At 38.3% G+C, this 20,562-nt stretch overlaps 1 protein-coding gene across 1 annotated transcript; it reads right to left on the reverse strand.

The window, feature by feature from the left end:
- Positions 1–892: 892 nt before the first annotated feature.
- CLDN18 (claudin 18) lies at positions 893–13,712 on the reverse strand. Its single transcript, XM_056563099.1, has 5 exons — positions 13,493–13,712; positions 10,137–10,301; positions 7,452–7,590; positions 6,734–6,844; positions 893–1,565 (listed from the first exon to the last, which is right to left on the reverse strand). Exons 1-5 carry the CDS (start codon positions 13,710–13,712, stop codon positions 1,418–1,420), a joined length of 783 nt encoding a protein of 260 aa, XP_056419074.1. The 3' UTR covers positions 893–1,417.
- Positions 13,713–20,562: the final 6,850 nt, after the last annotated feature.

Consider the following 20,562-nt stretch of genomic DNA (forward strand, 5'->3'; position numbering starts at 1 on the left):
CCGTACTTCGTAAGATTTGTCTGAGACCGCCACTCTGTCTGTTCAATAAAGATTATTTTGAAGCTTCCATTTGGGTGAGTGCCGTCTATAATTCTTCATTTTGCAGATTTTTTGCATACATCTCTTTAAAAATCTTAATCCTTCCAGTACTTATCAGCTACTGTATGCTCCACAGGAAGTTCTTTTCTTTTTGAATTTATTTTCTGTCTGACCACAGTGCTCTCTGCTGACACCTCTGTCAGCAGAGGAACTGTCCAGAGCAGGATAGGTTTGCTATGGGGATTTGCTCCTGCTCTGTACAGTTCCTGACATGGACAGAAGTGTCAGCAGAGAGCACTGTGGTCAGGCGAAAGGACATTCTAAAAGAAAACTACTTCCTGTGGAGCATACAGCATCTAATAAGTACTGGAAGGATTAAGATTTTTAAAAAGAAGTAATTTACAAATCTGTTTAACTTTCTGGCACCAGTTGATTTTAAAGAAAATATTTTCCAGTGGAGTACCCCTTTAAAATTTGCTACTGAGGCACAAATAGCTACCCAACTGGGGAAACTTAAAACAATGAAGGAATTTTTGGCCGCTGCTGGTGATCTTGTGGGGCCAGCTATATCCGCTAATTGAAAGTGTTTATGAAATATAATATACTAGTCAAAAATAAAGATGTTTATGTACTGTGTCTATTTATTTATATTTTACAAACAAAATATCAATAGTAAAAAAATACACAAAGATAAAGTAAAGCTGTCCATTTACGACCAACAACTATCTCTTTCGACTAGTTATACTAGTGTTTTCCAACCAGAATGCCTCCAGCTGTTGTAAAACTACAACTCCCAGCATGCCCGGACAGCCAAAGGCTGTCCGGACATGCTGGGAGTTGTAGTTTTACAACAGCTGGAAGCACCCTGGTTGGGAAGAACTGCTTTATACACACAAAAACTTGCATGTCTTCTGAAAAAGTCACTCCCAGACTTATCTCTCAGGCTTATCTCCCCAAAAAAACACTGATCGGGCATGTTGAAATCTAATATACCCAACTATTGCCTTTGCCGACATCTGCCACTAGGCGGGAAGCCCCATACACATTATATGGTCGACCAATCCTGTCAAAAATTGAGTGTTTGGACCATTGTAGGTGTACGGTAAATAGTTGTGATGGCCTAAACCTAAAATTGAGAATAATTTTTTCAGAGCTCAGAAAATAAAATATATACAAAAACCACAATGATACTAAAGTGGGGATAATATGTATGTGACATTCAGTATCCTGACATATACAAATTAAAGAGGCCTGAACTTGGTTCCCAGTCTGGCAATGACTCCTTGGTTTTGTAAAGTAATGTCACTAAATACAGGGCTCTTTAATTTGCATTTTACACATTCTGTCACTCTAGATAAATTTGAGGTAATTCCCGAAGTTACACATAGTCATATTTGGAAGGGAAACTCTTGCCATCCTCGCTGCGTCGAGACTCATTGTAAATGGATTTCTTGCTCTTGTCTTCGTACGCTGATGTTTTGTAGCCTGGACTTTTGGCGGATACGTGGTAGGAGACAGCTTTGTAACTGTAGAGAAAACAAGTTCGACATGGGCGTGATTATATTATAAATAGAATCGGGCGAGTTTTCGGAAAGTGTTCGGTTTAGAATGGCAGTGTAACGTTAACTCTTTTGTCCCAGTGAACCGGCAAATCCGCTGGTTTACTGTAACACCTTGCTGGGATAAGCATTATGCGCTGGCCCAGCAAGTTAAGATTTAATTAGTGTTGCTGAGCAGCTCTAGTTAACTCCTTGGGGGTGTATACTTTATACAGTATCTATATGACTGTATAATGTATACAGTGAAGAGAGTGATACTTACAATCTCATCGCTGTTCCAGGCCTCTTCTTTTGTAGCCCTGCCTCTAGTGATGACGCCATGAAGGGCGGAGCTACACAAGAAGAGACCCGACCAGCAACGAAATGGTGAGTATCACTCTGTTCACTGTATACATCATACTGTTATATAGATGGCTGTATAATGTATACACTCCCCCTTCCAAAGAGTTAACTAGTGCTAATTTACTCCTTCCTTGTCTGGTTGAGCTGTGTTTGTCAGCTGCAAGCACAGCTGAGCCCGGACATTGCCAGGTTCATGCAAGCAGAACCTGGCAATGTTCGAAAGTTTTGTGAGCCATGACCCCCCCCCCCCCCCCCTCTCTGGGTTCAGGAGGCTCGGCTCACTCAACTCTTATTATAAAGTTTAGGTATAATTTTAGAAAAATAACAGTACATTGCAATACATGTAATGTTTCCTAGGGGACTAAGGCCTCGTTCACACAGTGGAATTTCTGAGCGTAATCCAGTAAAAAATAGTTTTCAATGAAATTCTGCTGCACCATGCACACGGCAGAATTTTCATTCTGGAAACATCTGGCACGAAAATTCAAATTCCAGCCGCTGCAGAAAGAATTGACAAGTCAGTTCTTTTTGCAGAATCCGCTCAGAAATGTATTGTCGTAGACGAACTTGTGCTGCCATGTTCTGCTGGCACCCGATTTCTGTGGAGTGTCTACAAATTTCCCAGTTGGACATTCGGCAAAATATCCACCATGTAAACATAACATTAAAGTGTAATTTAAAAAATTAATAGAATTCCCATTTTTCAAACAGAAAAATCTAAAGTACAAAAAAATAAACATAATTGCTACCTAACCAAGAGTACATGTCCAAACTATGAAAAAATTATGTTATGTATCCCACATGAACTTTAGGAAGGGAAAGTTTGATCAACTCAGAGAAGCCCTTAACAATATAAAATGGAATAATGTCCTCAAAAACAAGAATACTGACACTAAATGGAAAAAGATGAAGATGGATGGACCGGCCAAGCCCCCCCCCCCCCCCCCACCCCACCGGTATGCCTAAAGCGGGTTATATTTTGTTCACTCGAGTATAAGCTGAGGGGGGCGTTTTCAGTAAAACTCGGCTTATACTCAAGTATATATGGCACCTTATGGGAATAAAAGGGTCAGGATTAGGAGAAAACCAATCTGGATGAATAAAAATATTAAAGGGGCAATAAATGACAAAAATAAAGCATTTAAACTACTAACACAGGACAGCAGTAAAGAAGTATCAAAAAGTTATAGAGAAAAATGTAAAATATGTAAAAAGCAGATAAAAGTTACAAAAGTGGAGACAGAAAGACTCATTGCCAAAGAGAGTAAAACTAACCCTGAAATGTTCTTTAACTATATAAACACCAAAAAGGTCTAATATGAAAGTGTAGGCCCTTTAAAAAATGATCAGGAAGAAATTATAGACGGGGATCAGGAAAAAGCAAATACATTAAACAAATTCTTCTCCACTGTATTCATAGAGGAAAATGAAATGCCAGGTGAAATACCACGAGATAAAGTAAACTCCCCAGTACAGGTACACCTGTACACCTGTCTAACCCAGGAAGAAGTACAGTGCCGCCTACAAAAAATCAAAATAGACAAATCTCCAGGTCCAGATATATGGTGTCCATATTAGGACATCATCAGGTGTCAGCCAAATAGCCATCATTCCTCCTCCCTCATCCTCAAAATCCGTCCTCGATCAGAGTAATCTCACCTCCTCCTCAGCCAAATCTCTCTCCTCCTTCAGACATAAACAAAATCCTCCCACATTCTTACACCCTCAGAGAAACCTCTGTCACACTTCAGACAAACCTCCGTCACACCTCAGACAAACCACTGTCATACCTCAGATAAACCGCCCTCAGCCCTCAACTCTCAGCCAAACTTTCATCATGCCTCAGACATAAGCTGAACAGCCGTTGATGTAAAGTTTTTCTCGATTCATAGAAAACTGAGAGCGCATGCGCAGCACTCCTCTGACAGGGTAGGGCTAAAGTAGGCAGCGCTAAGAGCATAGCGTTAGCATAACCCTGCACATGCACAGCTGCCTGTACCGTTCAGAGCACATGCACTGCTTTCCTCCACTAAGCAGCTAGTGTACGGAGGCTGGAAAACTTTAACAGCTGTTCGGCTGACATCTGGGGCATGATGGAGGTTTGGCTGAGAGCTGAGGGCTGAGGAAGTTTGTCTGAGGTGTGACAGAGGTTTGTCTTAGGTATGACTGAGGTTTGTTTGAGGTTTGAGGGATGAGGGAGGTTGAGCTGAGGGTGTAAGAATGTGGGAGGATTTTGTATATGTCTGAAGGAGGAGAGAGATTTGGCTGAGGGATGGCAGAGGTTAACATGATGTACGATGGAGGAGTCGGGATTACTCTGAAGGAGGACAGATTTTGAGGTTGAGGGAGGAGGAACGATGGCTATTTGGCTGATGCCTGATGATGTCCTAATATGAACACCGTACAGATGGCATTCACCCCCGTGTTCTAAAGGAATCAAGTAATGTAATAGACAGACCCCTATTTTTAATATTCAAGGACTCTATAGTGATAGGGATGGTTCCTCAGGACTGGCGCATGGCAAATGTGATGCCAATATTTAAAAAGGGGTCAAAAGGTGACCCCAGGAATTATAGGCCTGTTAGTTTAACCTCCGTTGTATGTAAATTGTTTGAGGGTTTTCTAAGATATGCTATTTTGGAGTATCTTGATAAAAATAAATGTATGACTCCATATCAGCATGGCTTTATGATGGATTGGTCATGTCAAACTAATCTGATCAGCTTTTATGAGGAGGTGAGCTCCAGACTGGACCAGGGGATATGGCTGGATGTTGTATATCTGGATTTTTCCAAAGAATTTGATACGGCGGTGCAACATAAAAGATTGATGCATAAAATGAGAAGGATTGGACTGGGGGAGAATGTGTGTAAGTAACTGGCTCAGTGATAGGAAACAGAAGGTGGTTATTAATGGAACTTATTCTGATTGGGTCACTGTAACTAGTGCGGTACCACAGGGGTCCGTCTTGGGTCCTATTCTATTTAAAATATTCATTAATGACCTTGTAGAGGGGTTGAATAGAAAAGTAGCAATCTTTGCAGATGATACTAAACTCTGTAAAGTGGTTAACACAATAAAGGACAGTGCACTATTACAAATGGATCTGGATAGGTGGAGGTTTGGGCTGGGAAGTGGCAGATGAGGTTCAACACTGATAAATGTAAGGTAATGCACATGGGGAGGAAAAATCCGGGCAGGGATTATGTATTGAATGGGAGCACACTTGGGACGACTGATGTGGAAAAGGTTTTGGGGTCTTAGTTAACAGTAAATTTAGCTGTAGGGACCAGTGTAGGGCAGCTGCTGCCAAGGCAAATAAAATCATGGGGAGCATCAATAGGGGCATAGATGCCCATGACAAGGAAATAATTCTACCGCTGTACAAATCACTGGTCAGACCACACATAGAATACTGTGTACAGTACTGGGAACCAGTGTACAAGAAAGATATAGTGGAGCTGGAGAGGGTTCAAAGACGGGCAACCAGAGTAATACGGGGAATGGGAGGACTACAGTACCCAGAAAGATTATCAGAATTAGGGTTATTTAGTTTAGAAAAAATAAGGCTTAGGGGTGACCTAATAACTATCTATAAAGACTGTAGGAGACCGTACAGAGATCTCTCCCATGATCTATTTATACCAAGGACTGTATCTATAACAAGGGGGCATCCTCTTCGTTTAGAGGAAAGAAGGTTTCTACACCAGCACAGACGAGGGTTCTTTACTGTAAGAGACTGTGGAATGGTCATGGTGAACTCAGTAAAAGAGTTCAAAAGGGGCCTGGATGCATTTCTAGAGAGTAACAACATTATAGGTTATGTATACTAGATTTATAGGACAGAATGTTCATCCAGGTATTTATTATGACTGCCATATTTGGAGTCGGGAAGGAATTTTTACCTATAAGAGGATTTTTTTTTTTTTTTTTTGCCTTCCTCTGGATCAACTCAGTAGGGACTCATTTGGGATATAAGTTGAACTTGATGGACTCTGGTCTTTTTTCAACCTTATGAACAATGTTACCATGTTACATGGTATAAACTGTACATTAAATACTGGTGCTGGTAGATAAGGGCAAGCGATTTAGGATGTGGCACGTAAGAAGCCTAGCCCCACCTCCTTGACACTTGACTTGATTTTATTGTATTTTAAGTTTGGCCACCACCATCCGCTCCATGACAGGTACAGTTTGATGTTATACCTTAACAGCTATCTAATGTTGTCTACAGATCTTAGCAGCAAGTACTGCTGACAGATTTCCTTTAATTTCTCTGCAGCGCCAACACAGGGGAAATTAAACATTACACAATGTCTGTTCCAGTCAATGGGTTGTCTTTGTAATGCAGAGCAGTACAGGTCTGCCAGAACAAAAGAGCAAAGGATCCTGAACCAAGTAACTCCTAAGTCTTAAAGGGGTACTCCACCGTTAGACATCATAGCCCCTATCCAAAGGATAGGGGATAAGATGTCTGATCGCGGGGGTCCAAGCGGCGGGACTCTTAACGAATGCTGGGTTCCAGTCACCCCACGCTCCCTCATGACGTCACATCATGCCCCCTTCATGCATGTCTATGGGAAGGGGCTTGACAGCCGCCATAACCCCTCCCATATACATGCATGCAGGGGGCGGGATCCCCGCGATCAGGCATCTTATTCCCTATACTTTGGATAGGGGATATGATGTCTAGCGACAGAGAACTACTATTATAATATATATGCGACAATGGATAATAATATATATACGACAATGGATTTCTAGAGAAGCTTTCGATGGACAAGTAGACTTACGTGGTTTCCTCAGGCATTAGACCTCTGCATGCTATGCACATCATGATTCCACCAACTAATGTAATGCCACCAGCAACCCATCCAACAAACAGAGCAGATCCAAATGTGTATCTACAGTGCAAGGACAAAATATACATTGTTAGGATCTGATAAAATACAGTATATTCTCCATGTGTACAGACCAATGCACATTGAGATGGTGAAAAAAGCCAACAACCTCTAAAATTTAAAGTAATTTCATACCCTGTCACAACATCACATATCTCAAATTAGATTAATATTGGTAATGTAACGGAAACTAAAATGGCCTGAGTGGGCGGTGCTATTGTAGCATAGTCCACTAAAGTAGTTTCAACAGTTCAGAGCTAGCTTTCACACATGTGCGGAGTATAAGATAAATGTTTCTGGACGTTTCGAGAAGGTATTAGGGAGTTTAAGAGGAAAATATGCCTTCATTCCTGAGACTCGGAGGAACATTGTTAAAGAACTATGCAAGTTTTTGGACATCAAGCTGCTCTCCACTCTGGGTGTGTGTTGGATATCCCCCTGGATTGCCGTCATTTTGCCTTTAATTCCTGTTTACCTTTTTTTGTATCTTGTGGGTCTTATTGCTTTGTATTTAGGTTTATAACTTAAAGGGGTACTCTGCCCCTGAACATCCTATCCCCATCTTATCCCCTTTTCAAATGAAAGGGGATAAGATAATTCTCACAATTACCTTGTCTGAAGTGTCTGGAGACCTCCCATACCTCCCATGCCACTGATAGCTCCCCCTGTATACATGGTAGAGGTGGTCATCCAGAAATTGGTCACCAGCATATTAGCGAAGACAGACACACCGATTATGGAGCAAAGACCTTCAAAAGACAAAATATAGCATTCATAAATAATTAACAATACTACATATGGTAATAAAGAAATGAAAAATAAATAGGCAGAAACAAAAGGCAGCTTGGACGATCTTTGCCAACATTTAAAGGGGTATTCCAGGATACACGTTCTTTTTTATATCAACTGGCTCCAGAAATGTAAACAGATTTGTAAATTACTTCTATTAAAAAATCTTAATCCTTCCAATAATTATCAGCTGCTGAAGTTGAGTTGTTCTTTTCTGTATGGCAACAGTGCTCTCTGCTGACATCTCTGCTTGTCTCGGGAACTGCACAGAGTAGAAGAGGTTTGTTATGGGGATTTGCGTCTACTCTGGACAGTTTCCAAGAAAGGTGTCATCAGAGACAGTAAATTACAAATCTGTTTAACTTTCTGGAGCCAGTTGAGATATATATATATATATATATATATATATATATATATATATATATATATATAGATATATATATATATACAAAAAATATTGCAGCACAACTCGGAAAAAATGTAGTGGGTGCCAAGCATCCCAGGCCCGATCAAGGCCAACCAGATACTAAAACAAAGCAATGGTGCAGCACTCCAATTCCAGTTAAAAAATTGTGTATTTATTCACCACATCTCAAAAATACAGCAACGTTTCAGCTCAACAATAGAGCCTTGAGAAAGGCTCTATTGTTGAGCTGAAACATTGCTGTATTTTTGAGATGTGGTGAATAAATACACAATTTTTTAACTGGAATTGGAGTGCTACACCATTTCTTTGTTATCTATATATATATATATATATATATATATATATATATAGATAGATAGATAGATAGATAGATAGATAGATGGATAGATATAAAAAAAAGTTTTTTTTCCTGGATAACCCCTTTAAATAGAATGTGTCATTAGTAAATATCCTATTATCGAAATAACTTTTTATCTCAAACTTATTTTTTTAAAAATTTTGGGAAATTTTCTTTTCCGAAAATTTTAAATCTAGCCGTCTTCAAATCCCACCACTAAGCCTAAAATTAAGCTGACACCTTTTCTGTACAGATCCCTTTTCATCAGTGTCCGCCCTATTATCACAGACAGGAGTACAGTGAAAGGTGACACCATTATAGAGGTAATAGAGGCTCTCCGCAGTAGATGTTCACAGCTCAGCCTCCCCTCCCTGTAGAATGACCTCTGCACAGGACACAGAGCATGCCTAGAAACCTCTCTCATTTATGTCAATAGGACAGCTGTAGTGAATAGTTGCCTTAGTCCATTGGATTGTTATTAAGCATGTCTCTACATGCTGGTAAAACACCCTTAATGTACAAAAAAATTTATAAAATAAATAACATAATATTACATTCAGAAAATGGAAAATGATTAGAAAGAAGATTATATTTCAGTATCAATCAGTAAAACAATCTAGGGGATACTATAACCATAATATACCTGTTAAACATTGTGACCATAATGTAAAATATGAATTTATTTTATTAAACTACATTAACTTTTCACTATATATTTTTGCCATGTTACCATTTCTCCATTATTTGATGTTAAGCACTGCTGCTTTTGATATATGATGGATGAATCCACATGCCTTTCCAAACCTATATTTACATTGTAGTACAATGTACACATTGTATCACCATTGATACTAGTATTAATATATTAATCTATAACGTGGGGGTAAAGAAATATTGCTTAGCAAACACATATGATTGTCCTATTACATTTATCATTATTTCATACCTAATGTCATTGACCTTTATAGAGATATACCTTGTACCTGTTACACCTGATAAATTGATTGTTAAAATTAAGTAATTTTTTTTCTTGAAGGAACATTTTCCACTGTCCTTCAAAGTGTTCTCATTTTATTTCATTTGTCAATGATTACGGCTAAGATTTTAAGACAGAAATATAATCTAGAAAGTATGTGCAGTCATTACCACTTTTAAATGAATTCTACAGATTTGTAAGAGTTGTCTTATCTTCAGCCATGGACCCAAAAAAACAATATAGTTAATCAGATCTTTTTTGCTCAATGTTAAGCAAAGAACTTATTTATGATTTTGAAAATGCAGAGGGATTAGATAGAACATTCTTGAGTGAATGCTCATTTGTAGTGTAAAGTAAGTTCATCAAAAAATTAAAATAAAAGAAACTAGGCAACATGCTCCAAAATCCATGATGCACACACCTGAGGCTGGAGAAGTTTACTTGGTGGTTAGCTTAGGTTCCTTTTCAAAGATATATTAACAACCGGCCAACATGCCCCATCTACTATTTAAATTTTTTTTATTTTATTTATTTGTTTTATTGTTTATTTATCTATTTATTTATTTATTAGCTGCTCTGTTTTGTGCATACTTGTGTTTTTTCTATGTGGACTATGTTGTTTGACACAATAGTGTGAGTTCTATTGTAGTCTTGTGTTCCCCACTTAGGTATTTGATTTTATTTCCTACCATATAATCCATCAGGAGGTATAAGAACAGAGAGCTCAAAACAGAGAAATATCGAGCACGGAAAACAACCTTCTCACCTGCAACAATGAACATTACTCCAGATGTCAGAGTGATATTGGCTTTGGCACTGTCTTCCATACTTCCAATCCTGATACATTTCAGGGCAAAGATGGAAATAAGTAATCCAATTGCCCCAAGTACTATTCCTACAATCATCAAAGCTCTGACTGCCTGGAACATAGCTGTAAAGAGAAAGACATTACAATTAGTTGATAGCCCTAAGATATTCTCAGTGTGACAGCAAATAGTTCCTAAAAGTAGGTTATCTTAGAACCATAAGTTAGAACCATAAGATGACATCATTTGAGATTTTTATATTTCATCATAGGTTGGGTTTCCATTGCCACTGCAGTTTTTGAGCCAAAGCCAAAAGTGTATTCAAAAGGAATGGGAAATATAAAAGAAAGACTTAAACTTCTTCTTCCAACTAGAGCTTCTGTCCTTGGCTTAAAAATTGCAGGGGCAGATTAAAAGAAAACCATCCTTAGGAAATTTTACCAAAACCAGGCCATGAAAAAACTTTGTCCTGTTGAAAACATGGAATGAGGCCCTACTCCAGCATAAAGTTTGGCTCAACTGCCCATGTCCTTTTTCTCCTTTTTTCCTAGTTATTTGAATTCAATTTAGCTACTGAGTTTCACTCTTCTGTCCCAATTTATAATAAAGGTATAATACCACAAAAATAATGGCTCAGATTTATCAATTTGTCTGATACAAAAAAAAAAAACATTTTTGTCTTAGGCACATTACAATCAATCACATCTCAGCTTTTTATTTCTTAAAATGAGCTGTGATTGGTTGATATCTTTTTGAGACAAGAATCAAGCACATTTGTATCCTAACATGTTGATTAATCGGGGTCAATATGTCTATTTTGTTGTTTAAAACAACTCTTCACCAAATTGATATACTGTTTAACCCAGTAAAAAAAAAAGGTATAACGTTTTGGCCACTAGGTATTTTACTTTCCTACAAATTGCTGCCCATTCCCCTCTTTTTAGAGGAATTCCGACTTTAGCAGCAAGGAGCCCAAGAGGGAACACAGAAAGTGGGCAAAAAAAAGTATAAAGTTTTGGCCACTAGGTGTTTTACTTTCCTACAAATTGCTGCCCATTCCCCTCTTGTTAGGGGAATTCCGTCTCTAGCAGCAAGGAGCCCAAGAGGGAACACAGAAAGTTGGCATAGGGCTTAACAGGTGCTATGTAGAAGAATAAGTCTGGACTGTGAGAGTACTAAAATCCCAATGTCACCACTCCAAAGGATTGTTGTAACAAAACCATGCAGGTTTTTAAAAATGTTAAATATGTTTGAAAATAATTTACTGCATATTTAAACTCATTAAAAAAGATTCAATAAAGAGTTGTGACATTAATTTCCGTAGTATGGTGCCATCGGGTATAGCAAGGTGCATATCCCGATGCTAGATGCGGAAGGAGATTGATTCTATCTAGGGCCTGGCCCCAATAACTACCAGCAGCACCAAAAGGGTACATGGAAACAGAAGGTTTGTTTTATTTTGAAAGAACATTGCATTTTACTTTAAGACAACTATAAGAAACCTTTTAGGAATTTTTGGTATGAAAATTGTTTATTGAATAACCATTTTAAGTCTACCTTTCTATGAGTAAAGTTGGACCCTACTGGCATTTGTAATGCCTTTATTTTAAGCTCTGTTTGAAGCTTCGGATTTATTTATTTTGTATTTATAAAATATTCGATGACTTCTGTTGGCAGCTTGTAACCTAAAAGCATTTGCCTAAGGGATTTTTAAAATATATGTCAATATATGTAGTAAATTAAATAGTAAACTGTTTTATCCAACAAACCTACAATTGGAGGAATTGTCTTGTTATTTCTGGTTTATCCTTTCACTCTGCCCTTTTTGACTAGTATACAGTGGGTAAGATTACAAACAAAGTTCCAGCTCAATGACCTAGTGCTGCATCTAAATACCATGGAGTAGCTTGTTGGCACCCTACCTCTTATTAAAGCATGACAGGGTCTATAGAATGGTATTCATTCTTAAACTGGCCATACAGATTAGGTTAATGTTGGTCAAATGGATTCACTGAAAAAAGAACAAACATTTTACGTAAGGTTAAGATAGGTTACGTTTTTGTCCTTTTTTTGCTGTTGGTGGATGAAGAATAAATGTAAGACAGTAATGTTGGCCAAACCCAACAATTTTGGTTGATCATCTAATGTTTAGGGAGGCCTCCAACTCTCCCCCAATGGTAGATGTTAGGGGAGTAAAACGCTGGACATGTTGTCTTTCAACGCATCCAATCCTCTTGTTCTTAGGAAATATAGCTGTCAACAGAACCATTGTTTGGTTTATATCAATGGCCACCTAAAGACACGTCATCATACTTTATTACATATATTCTTGGTATTTTGGCAATATATATGTTCAATAATCAACCTTATAATATAGAATAACCGATGTATGTAAATGACAAAACATAAAAGCAACAAGGCAACATTTCCACTATACAGTCTCCTTCAAATAAGATACTAACTTTTCTATAAGAAGTGGATTATCCACCTTTCATGTATATGACTAGTAAAATATATCTTAGTACAACCCTTGAGTGAAAGAAGGCTTATCATTCCTATCAGGTGCCAGTATTCACAGGCAGGGTGTGGACTGCATTGAAATTATTCATCTGTCTGATAAGGTCCAGCACACCTGAATCGCTGGTGATAAGATGTGTTCTGTGTGTAGAACAAAAGGACAAATTCACAACCAGGGCGCAAATTCTTATCAGCACTTGAAAGCCAATCAACTAAACGCCATTTTAAAAAAATATATTTTGAAAAATGAACAAGTTTTCTCATTTAAAAATTTTATCTGAATAATTCTCAACGACATCCTTGCTTCTGAAGGCACCTAGAATCGCACTTGAATCTTGAAACATGTAAAGTGAATCTTGAGACATATAAAATGACGTTTGACCACTTTATTATCTCAACTCTTACTATGCCAATTCTTCTCTACCACACCTTGTAAATGTGAGTGTGACTAATACTGCGACTGCAACTATTAATGATCGGAGATTAAATAGTCAAAATTAACACATAATTGCTTTAAAACAATGATAGAATATAAAAATAAATGTTATCAAAGCAGTCCCTCAAGAGATGATCTACGCTGTCCCAAAACCATTTCAATAACATACTAAACTGAAGTGTCAGTATAATTCCAAACTATCCTTTTCATATAAAATTATTAAAAAATATTTTAAAAAATATTACTTTGCATTTATATTATATTTAATATCATCTAATAGCTTAATGCTAAAAACAAAAAATACAACATATATACAATTATAATCAAAAACATAAAAAAAATATATAAAAAATATAAGTGGACCTGGTAACCCAAGAATGGTGTAGTAGGGTCGGCACTCTGTGAATCCAGAACTTTGTCGTACGCAGCTTCTCCATAGTCCCTGGTAGTTAAATACTGCAGTCACAGGATTATCATAAAGGTCCTGTGTACTCCACATATCCAGACATGTGGAAGCAATGATGCCAGCGAAGCCCAAGGCTGAGACTACAAAGCCCATGGTTTGGCACATTGTGACTGACATGGTGGAGAGCTGTTGAAGGTCCCAGCTAGCTCTGTGTGCTTCTCCTGATCTACTAGAATCCCATTCTGAAGGACGAATATAACCTCCTCTCTATGCTACCTGTTTTGTTTGCACAATATGTTTTCATAAGATATCACAGTTTCGCCCTCATTGTGGGTAATGTGTGGTCGAGTTTCACATGACACAACGCAATCCAAAGATATCGCCACTACGTAGGGGAAATTACGACAACAAAGCAACACGATTATGGCATCAAGATAGAAACCATCGGCACGGTTTCTGTTTCGATCAAAATGGCTAATGTTTTTGTCTAACATCTATAATTAGCAGCTACTTTTTGGTAAAGTTCACTTCTTTGCCAAATTCAACGACATCATACATATAAGCATAAAACTAGAAGAACATGTCACTCACCCCTTCATTCAATTCCAAACAAATTTTATTATTGGGTCATCAAAACAAAACCTAGGTGCAGGATGGTACAAGAAGAAGATGCCCGAGGGTAAAAATAGGTAATAGTTCACATATTTTTGTCTCCAGGCATCTGGTTCTTTTACCGTCCTGCACCTACTATATGTTTTGTGGGATTGACTGCCAAAAGTTTTTTTGTTTGTTTTTTTGTGAATATTTTTAACGGATTTTCCTATTATGTTGAAAACCACCTCCGGGTATATGACTTACCGTTTACCAGTATGAGCCTTAGATTGGGCAACTGGTAATTGGACCAATAATGCAGTGCCAGCTACCTGTTTGTCCTTGCCTGTAGATTATACACATAAGACTGTGTTCACAATAACTTTGAAGGCTCATTTTTATTTCCATCAGGTGTGATGGGAAGTTTAGCATTACAAGTAGCTTTATTTTTCACAAAGAAACCCAACGAACCCCATACTGTAGGTCAAGAATTTCACTGAAGGGCTCAGACTATTTCCAGCAGTGGAAATACACATATTTGAAGCCAATTGACTCTTTAAAAAGGTTATCCTGCAACTACAACTTAATGCTGATCCATTTAAACTATACAGTATTAGATGCTGGTCCATTCTTATTTGCAAAGGGGACCCCATGTGTTCTGATTAATGGGGGGGGGGGGGGGGACACTTGTCAGATTTCAATCATTAGACACTTATTGCCTATCCTGTGGATTGCCGATAAAATGTTAACTTAGAGTTTATGGCCCAGATTTATCAAATTCTGTGAGAGAAAACATTTAGCAATTTTCCCACAGCAGCCAATCACAGCTCAGCTTTCAGTTTACCAGCGCTCATTAGCCGAGTTGTGATTGGTTGTGGTGGAAAAATCACTCCACAGTCTGATCAATCTGGGCTTATATATTTAAGTTTATTGGTAGAGATGGAACAATAACTGTATAATATTTACAGCCACACTCAAAACCTCAAAATGCATAATTACGAAAATTACTCAAAATGTCCCAACTAGAACCCCTTTTTCGTGGGCCGACAGCTACTCAATGATCATTCATGGCTGATCTCTGGCCCTTTTTAATGGGTCAAGTATCAGAAATGAGCATTCCTATGAACTCTAATTTGGTTGATTAAAGGGAATGCTATTGGCTGAATCATGTGAAGGTCCATTAAACATGTGCCTATCAATGAGATCCTCACTTGTTCTTGTGCATCTGTCGGCAGGGCAGGCTCTGCCTATAGGCAAAATAGGCAGCCGCCTAGAGCACCCTCTTGAAAGCCATAAAAAAGTTAGACAGACAGCATCGAAACCACTCGCTTAACCAGCTCAGCCAGTAGCACCACCATAGAAAATGAAGAAAGGGTCCCGGCACTCCAAGTTTTGTCGAATCTTATTGATTTATTTGCAATTTAGCATACTTTACAGACAGTACACGTCACGGCTCAGCAGCCTTTTTCAACCTTTTCGAAAGTTGAAAAAGGCTGCTGAGCCGTAACGCGCACTGTCTGTATAGTATGAAGATTGCAAATAAATCAGTAAGATTCGACAAAACTTGGAGTGCCGGGACTCTTTCTTCATTTTCTACATTTATACTTGGTCCACGAGCACCACTATAAAGCAGTGCCGACCTCATCCGGACTTTGTAGCACCACCATAACCCCCCTCTGATGTGTGTCACCCCGGTAGTAAGGAGACTACATGGGGAGGAGGTTTATTACAGTGTGTCTCCCCAACAGTAAGGTAGGGCATGTCAAAGGGCGAGCCAATGGGCGAAGACAAGGGAGCGTCAAAATTAGCTTTTGTCTAGGGCGGCAAAAATCCTTGCACCAGCCCTGTCTGTCGGCCTTTACATATGTGTCTACAAAACTGATATGGAGGGAACAAGGCAGTCACCAGTGATATTCTTTCTCTGAGCTATATGCTGGAAAAAAACATATTTTCTTTCTTATCTCTGGAGAACTTCCTGTTTCTTTTGGCATGGTGACTAACACAACTTTCCAGTGTTAGAAAACCATGGTAGATACAGTGACAGAAGATAACAGATTTTAAAGGGGTATTGCGGGATTTTTTAAAATGTTATTTGACTATGCTACAGAGGCTGTAAAGTTAGCGTTGTTCATAATATAGTGTCTGTACCTGTGTGTGATGGTTTTCTCACAATTCCTCTGTGATCTTCACCCCAATATTTATTTTTACCAGCATACAAAATTACTGTTGTCTCAGATTTTTCCCAGGTTGCAATGCAGTCGAGATCTGACATCACTAGTCACCTGATGACAGGGAGCCTTTCTGCTTCAATGGGTAGAGCGATCGCTTGGTGGGAGAGAGATCAATCTGCAACTAATGCAACAGCTGTAGGCACCCTGATTGAAAACCACAGGTCTTTTGAATGGATGCAGCTCATTTATGTTTCAATGAGTGGGGTGACTGATGTGTGGGAGAGAGGAAAAGGGAATTATGGGATTTGTAGTAAAAAAAAAAGAAAACTTAAACAGGAAATATCAGTTCACAAAAAGCTAGCCACACTGTTATGGTAATCTCACAGCATAGCCATTCAGCCCAAGACAAATGCAGATCCTTCCTAAGCATGTCCATTACTGTCTGCCAGGTACGTACTAAAATCACCTTATGATGGATAACCCCTTTAAAGACATTGTGGGATTACAAAGGTTTGTCTTACTTCAGAAACTGGCCACTTTTATCAATTCGTGGCTGGGATTGGAGCTCATCCCCATGAAATAAAATAACACCATATACAGTATTAGACAAATGAAAGGAATACAGTAATGCAAAATAACTTATCCCCTATCCAACCGCTGGAAGCACCCATGATCTCCCGTACGGGGCCCCGGCAGTCACCAGGAAAGGGGCTTGTCTGTCCCCAGCATGAAGGGTTAACATTTCTAAATGGAAGTAATTTACAAATCTGTTACATTTTCTGGCACCAGCTGATAAAAAATTTTTTTTCTTGTGGAGTACCACTTTAAATCCTTGATATTGGCCAAAGAATGACAAAATATGAATATGACAAAATATGAATTTAATAAGTTTTCAGAAGTATCAGAAGATGTTGTTTTTGTTGTAAAAAAAAGTTTTTGGAATTCTTTTTAACCACTTCCTGACCCCCTCAAATTTTGACGTTTGGCTTACGTTGTACTTTTTTACTGGCACCATTTTATTTTACCATATAATGTATTATGAAGCCCCTAAAACATATATTTGTAGGGTATAACTGAAAAAAATTGCACAAATAACTGGAGGCAACCATTTCTTTTCACTGTACAGTAAAACTGACACACTAAATGTATTCTTTGGGTCAGTGCGATTCCAACAATATCAAAGTTTGATTATTGTTTTGATTTACTTTAATAAAAAAAAAATTTGGTGCAGTGCCATTTTCTGACCCTGATATCTTATTTATTTGCCTACCTACAAAGCATTTTTTTTGCACCGTGATATCTAGTTTTTATTAATACCACTATTGTATAGTTTTGTGCAATTGTGACAATAATTATGGTTTTTTGTTTAGGCAGCGGGACCAGGAATGTGATCATTTCGAATTTCTGACAATTTTTAACGTGGCAATACTACATATGTTTTTTTTTTTAATGTTTATATTTTTTTATTTGGAAAATAGGAAAAAGGGGAGTGATTAGAATTTTACTGGAATTCCTATGTTTTTTAACACTTTAAAAAAAAAACTTTTTTAGCCCCCTAGGCTTATATAGATCAATTTGATGTCAGTGCTCTATTGGTACAGCCTGCCATAGGCCATATCACAGCAGGCTCTGTGGCCTGGTACAGTACAAGATGTTATAATCCCTCACCCACCCTATGCCTTAAGTGCACATCATTGGTTGGGAAGGTGTTAAATATGAGTACAGAGTGTTATGTTATACTGAGTTCTATTCCAGCTGCATGCCTTGAAATAACAACCATACATACACTCATTGACAAAACAGATAGAAAAGTCAGATTTCTGCAAAGCTTCGCATGCAGTTATGTCTCAGGCAGATATGCAAATGGTTACAGGTGTGCTCTGATTTGATAATGGGTCTTGCCTCATGAGGGCATAAACGTGCTTTCCCCACTGCTCTAAAAAACACTCTCAGAGGCTACTTTTGGGTAGGGAGAGATCATTGACTGCTATTCGTGTTGGGCGCGAATATTCACATTTCAAATTTTTATCGTGAATATTGCAAATATATTAGCTATGTATTAGAAATTTCAAATATTCACTTTTTTCCCGCATATTCGCATATGTGAATATTTGCATATTCCTTCTTTTCCCTTGTGGGCCAATTAGAATGATGCAAACACACTTGTCAGAGGTTATCAACAACATCCCTAGCAACCAATAGTAAAGTTGCCCACCCCCTCACTGGTGTCTTCCTCAAATACGCAATTATGCAAATATTCACATATGCGAATATTCACATATACGAATATTCACATATGCAAATATTCGCATATGCGAATATAACGAATATGCGAAATTTGCGAATATAGGACGAATATTCGTCTATATATTCGCTAAATATCGCAAATTCGAATATGGGCAATGCCGCTCATCACTAACTGCTATGATGTACTTAAAAACATTGAGGGAGATTTAACAAAACCTGTGAAGAGGAAAAGTTGCCCATAGCAACCAATCAGATCACTACTTTTATATTTCAGAGGCCATTTTAAAAATGAAAAAGCTATTTAATTGGTTGCTATGTGCAACTGGTCAACTTTTCCTTTGCACAGGTTTTGATAAATCTCCCACACGCTTCTTAGTTGACAGACTTTAGAAAGTGCATGATTGGACTGAGGGAAGTAAGATGGTCATTTCTAAGAAATGCCCGCCATCTAGGCCATCCTGACCAAGCTATTAGGATGTATTGGGTGCAGAGGTTACATACGGTAAACAGGTCGCATACGGTCCATACAGACCACCAGTAGTGAGGAGCTGTTCCTGTAGTTACCAGGTCCACTTTCCAGATGATCTGACAATGATCAGCTTCGAGTATGGAGGCCACAAGGTGAGCACATTCATTGTGTCTGTGCTGTGGAGCAATACACTAGCCCCATACTTATATACTTTTTTTTCACTTTCACAGTAATTTGGAGTAGCCATTTTATTCCAGTGATGCAAACGCAAAATCATATAATGTTGCAGAATCTTGTAATATCTTTTTATTGGACTAACTGTATTTTGGAGAGAAGCTTTCGGGAGTCCTCCCTTTAGCAAGTCAAAAGCTTTTCTGAGCACACAAGAAGAAAACACACAGGTTACGTATTACAGATATGCAAGGGTTAAAACAACAGATGTGGAGAATTCACAATAATTTAGTCATGTGACCCAACTTTGTATGAATTCTCCACTTTTGTTGTTTTACCCCCACTATATGAATAGGGGTTGGTAGAGGCCTAAATGGGAAATTATTTCTTAAATTTTCCCTTTAACAAAGCCTTTCTCCATAGAGAGGTTGATGTGTCTCGAAAACTTCAGTAAATTTCCATAGCTTTGACATGAAATACAAACACTAAAACTATTATGACCTGTTAACTCTTTTTTTCCAATTAAAACCAGTTGCATTGTTTCTCCTCTGCTCGGTTCAAAAATAATGCATTTACATTGCACAGTCTGAACTAAATATGTACAAAACTCCAGACAGAATTACCTCTGAGGCTATGTTCACATGGCAGAAATTCTGCTATTCTGCACAAATTCCATTCAGCAAGCCTTGCGGAATTTGTGAAATTTCTACAGAATTTTGGCAGAATTTCCGTGTTCTCCAAACACAGAATTCTACCGACATTCAAGCCCCATTGAGTTCAATGGGATTCCGCCAACAACTCCACAAAATTTAAAGACAGATCTTAACATTTTGCAGAATGCAGATTCCGGAATTTCCGCCACAGAAGTTCCATTCTGCTAATGGGACAGTACAATCCCATTGAAATAAAGGGGCAGTAAATTTTGGCAGAATTTCCGACTGAATTCTTCAGCGAAATTCCAAATGGAAATTCTGCTGTGTAAACAAAGCCTTAGGCTGGGCCTCCTGGGGCATCATAACATTACAATGATCTGCATGCAACCATGAGTGTTACCTATAGGGAAAGGAGTTGGTGATGACTTTTTCCTTACTAGGGAAACCTATGTCTGCATGTAAGCCATAGTGATGCTTAAAGGTGTTGAGCCCTGAGGCCTAAACATGGCTTCTCAGCCCCCTTTGGCCTGTTTGTGATCAGGAAGCCAGAAACAGCCGAGACATCTTATGCTCCCATTAATAAAAGTTGCAAAAATCGTGTAGCACTGAAAGATATGTTGTTTATGTAATTCTAGGAGTTACATAAGGCACATAGATCATGAGGTTAGGCCATTTACAATGCTTTTGGAAATTCTTAACACCATTTTATTCACATTTTGTTTTGT

Source organism: Hyla sarda, chromosome 3 (genome assembly GCF_029499605.1).
Source record: "Hyla sarda isolate aHylSar1 chromosome 3, aHylSar1.hap1, whole genome shotgun sequence".
Classification (NCBI taxonomy): domain Eukaryota; kingdom Metazoa; phylum Chordata; class Amphibia; order Anura; family Hylidae; genus Hyla; species Hyla sarda.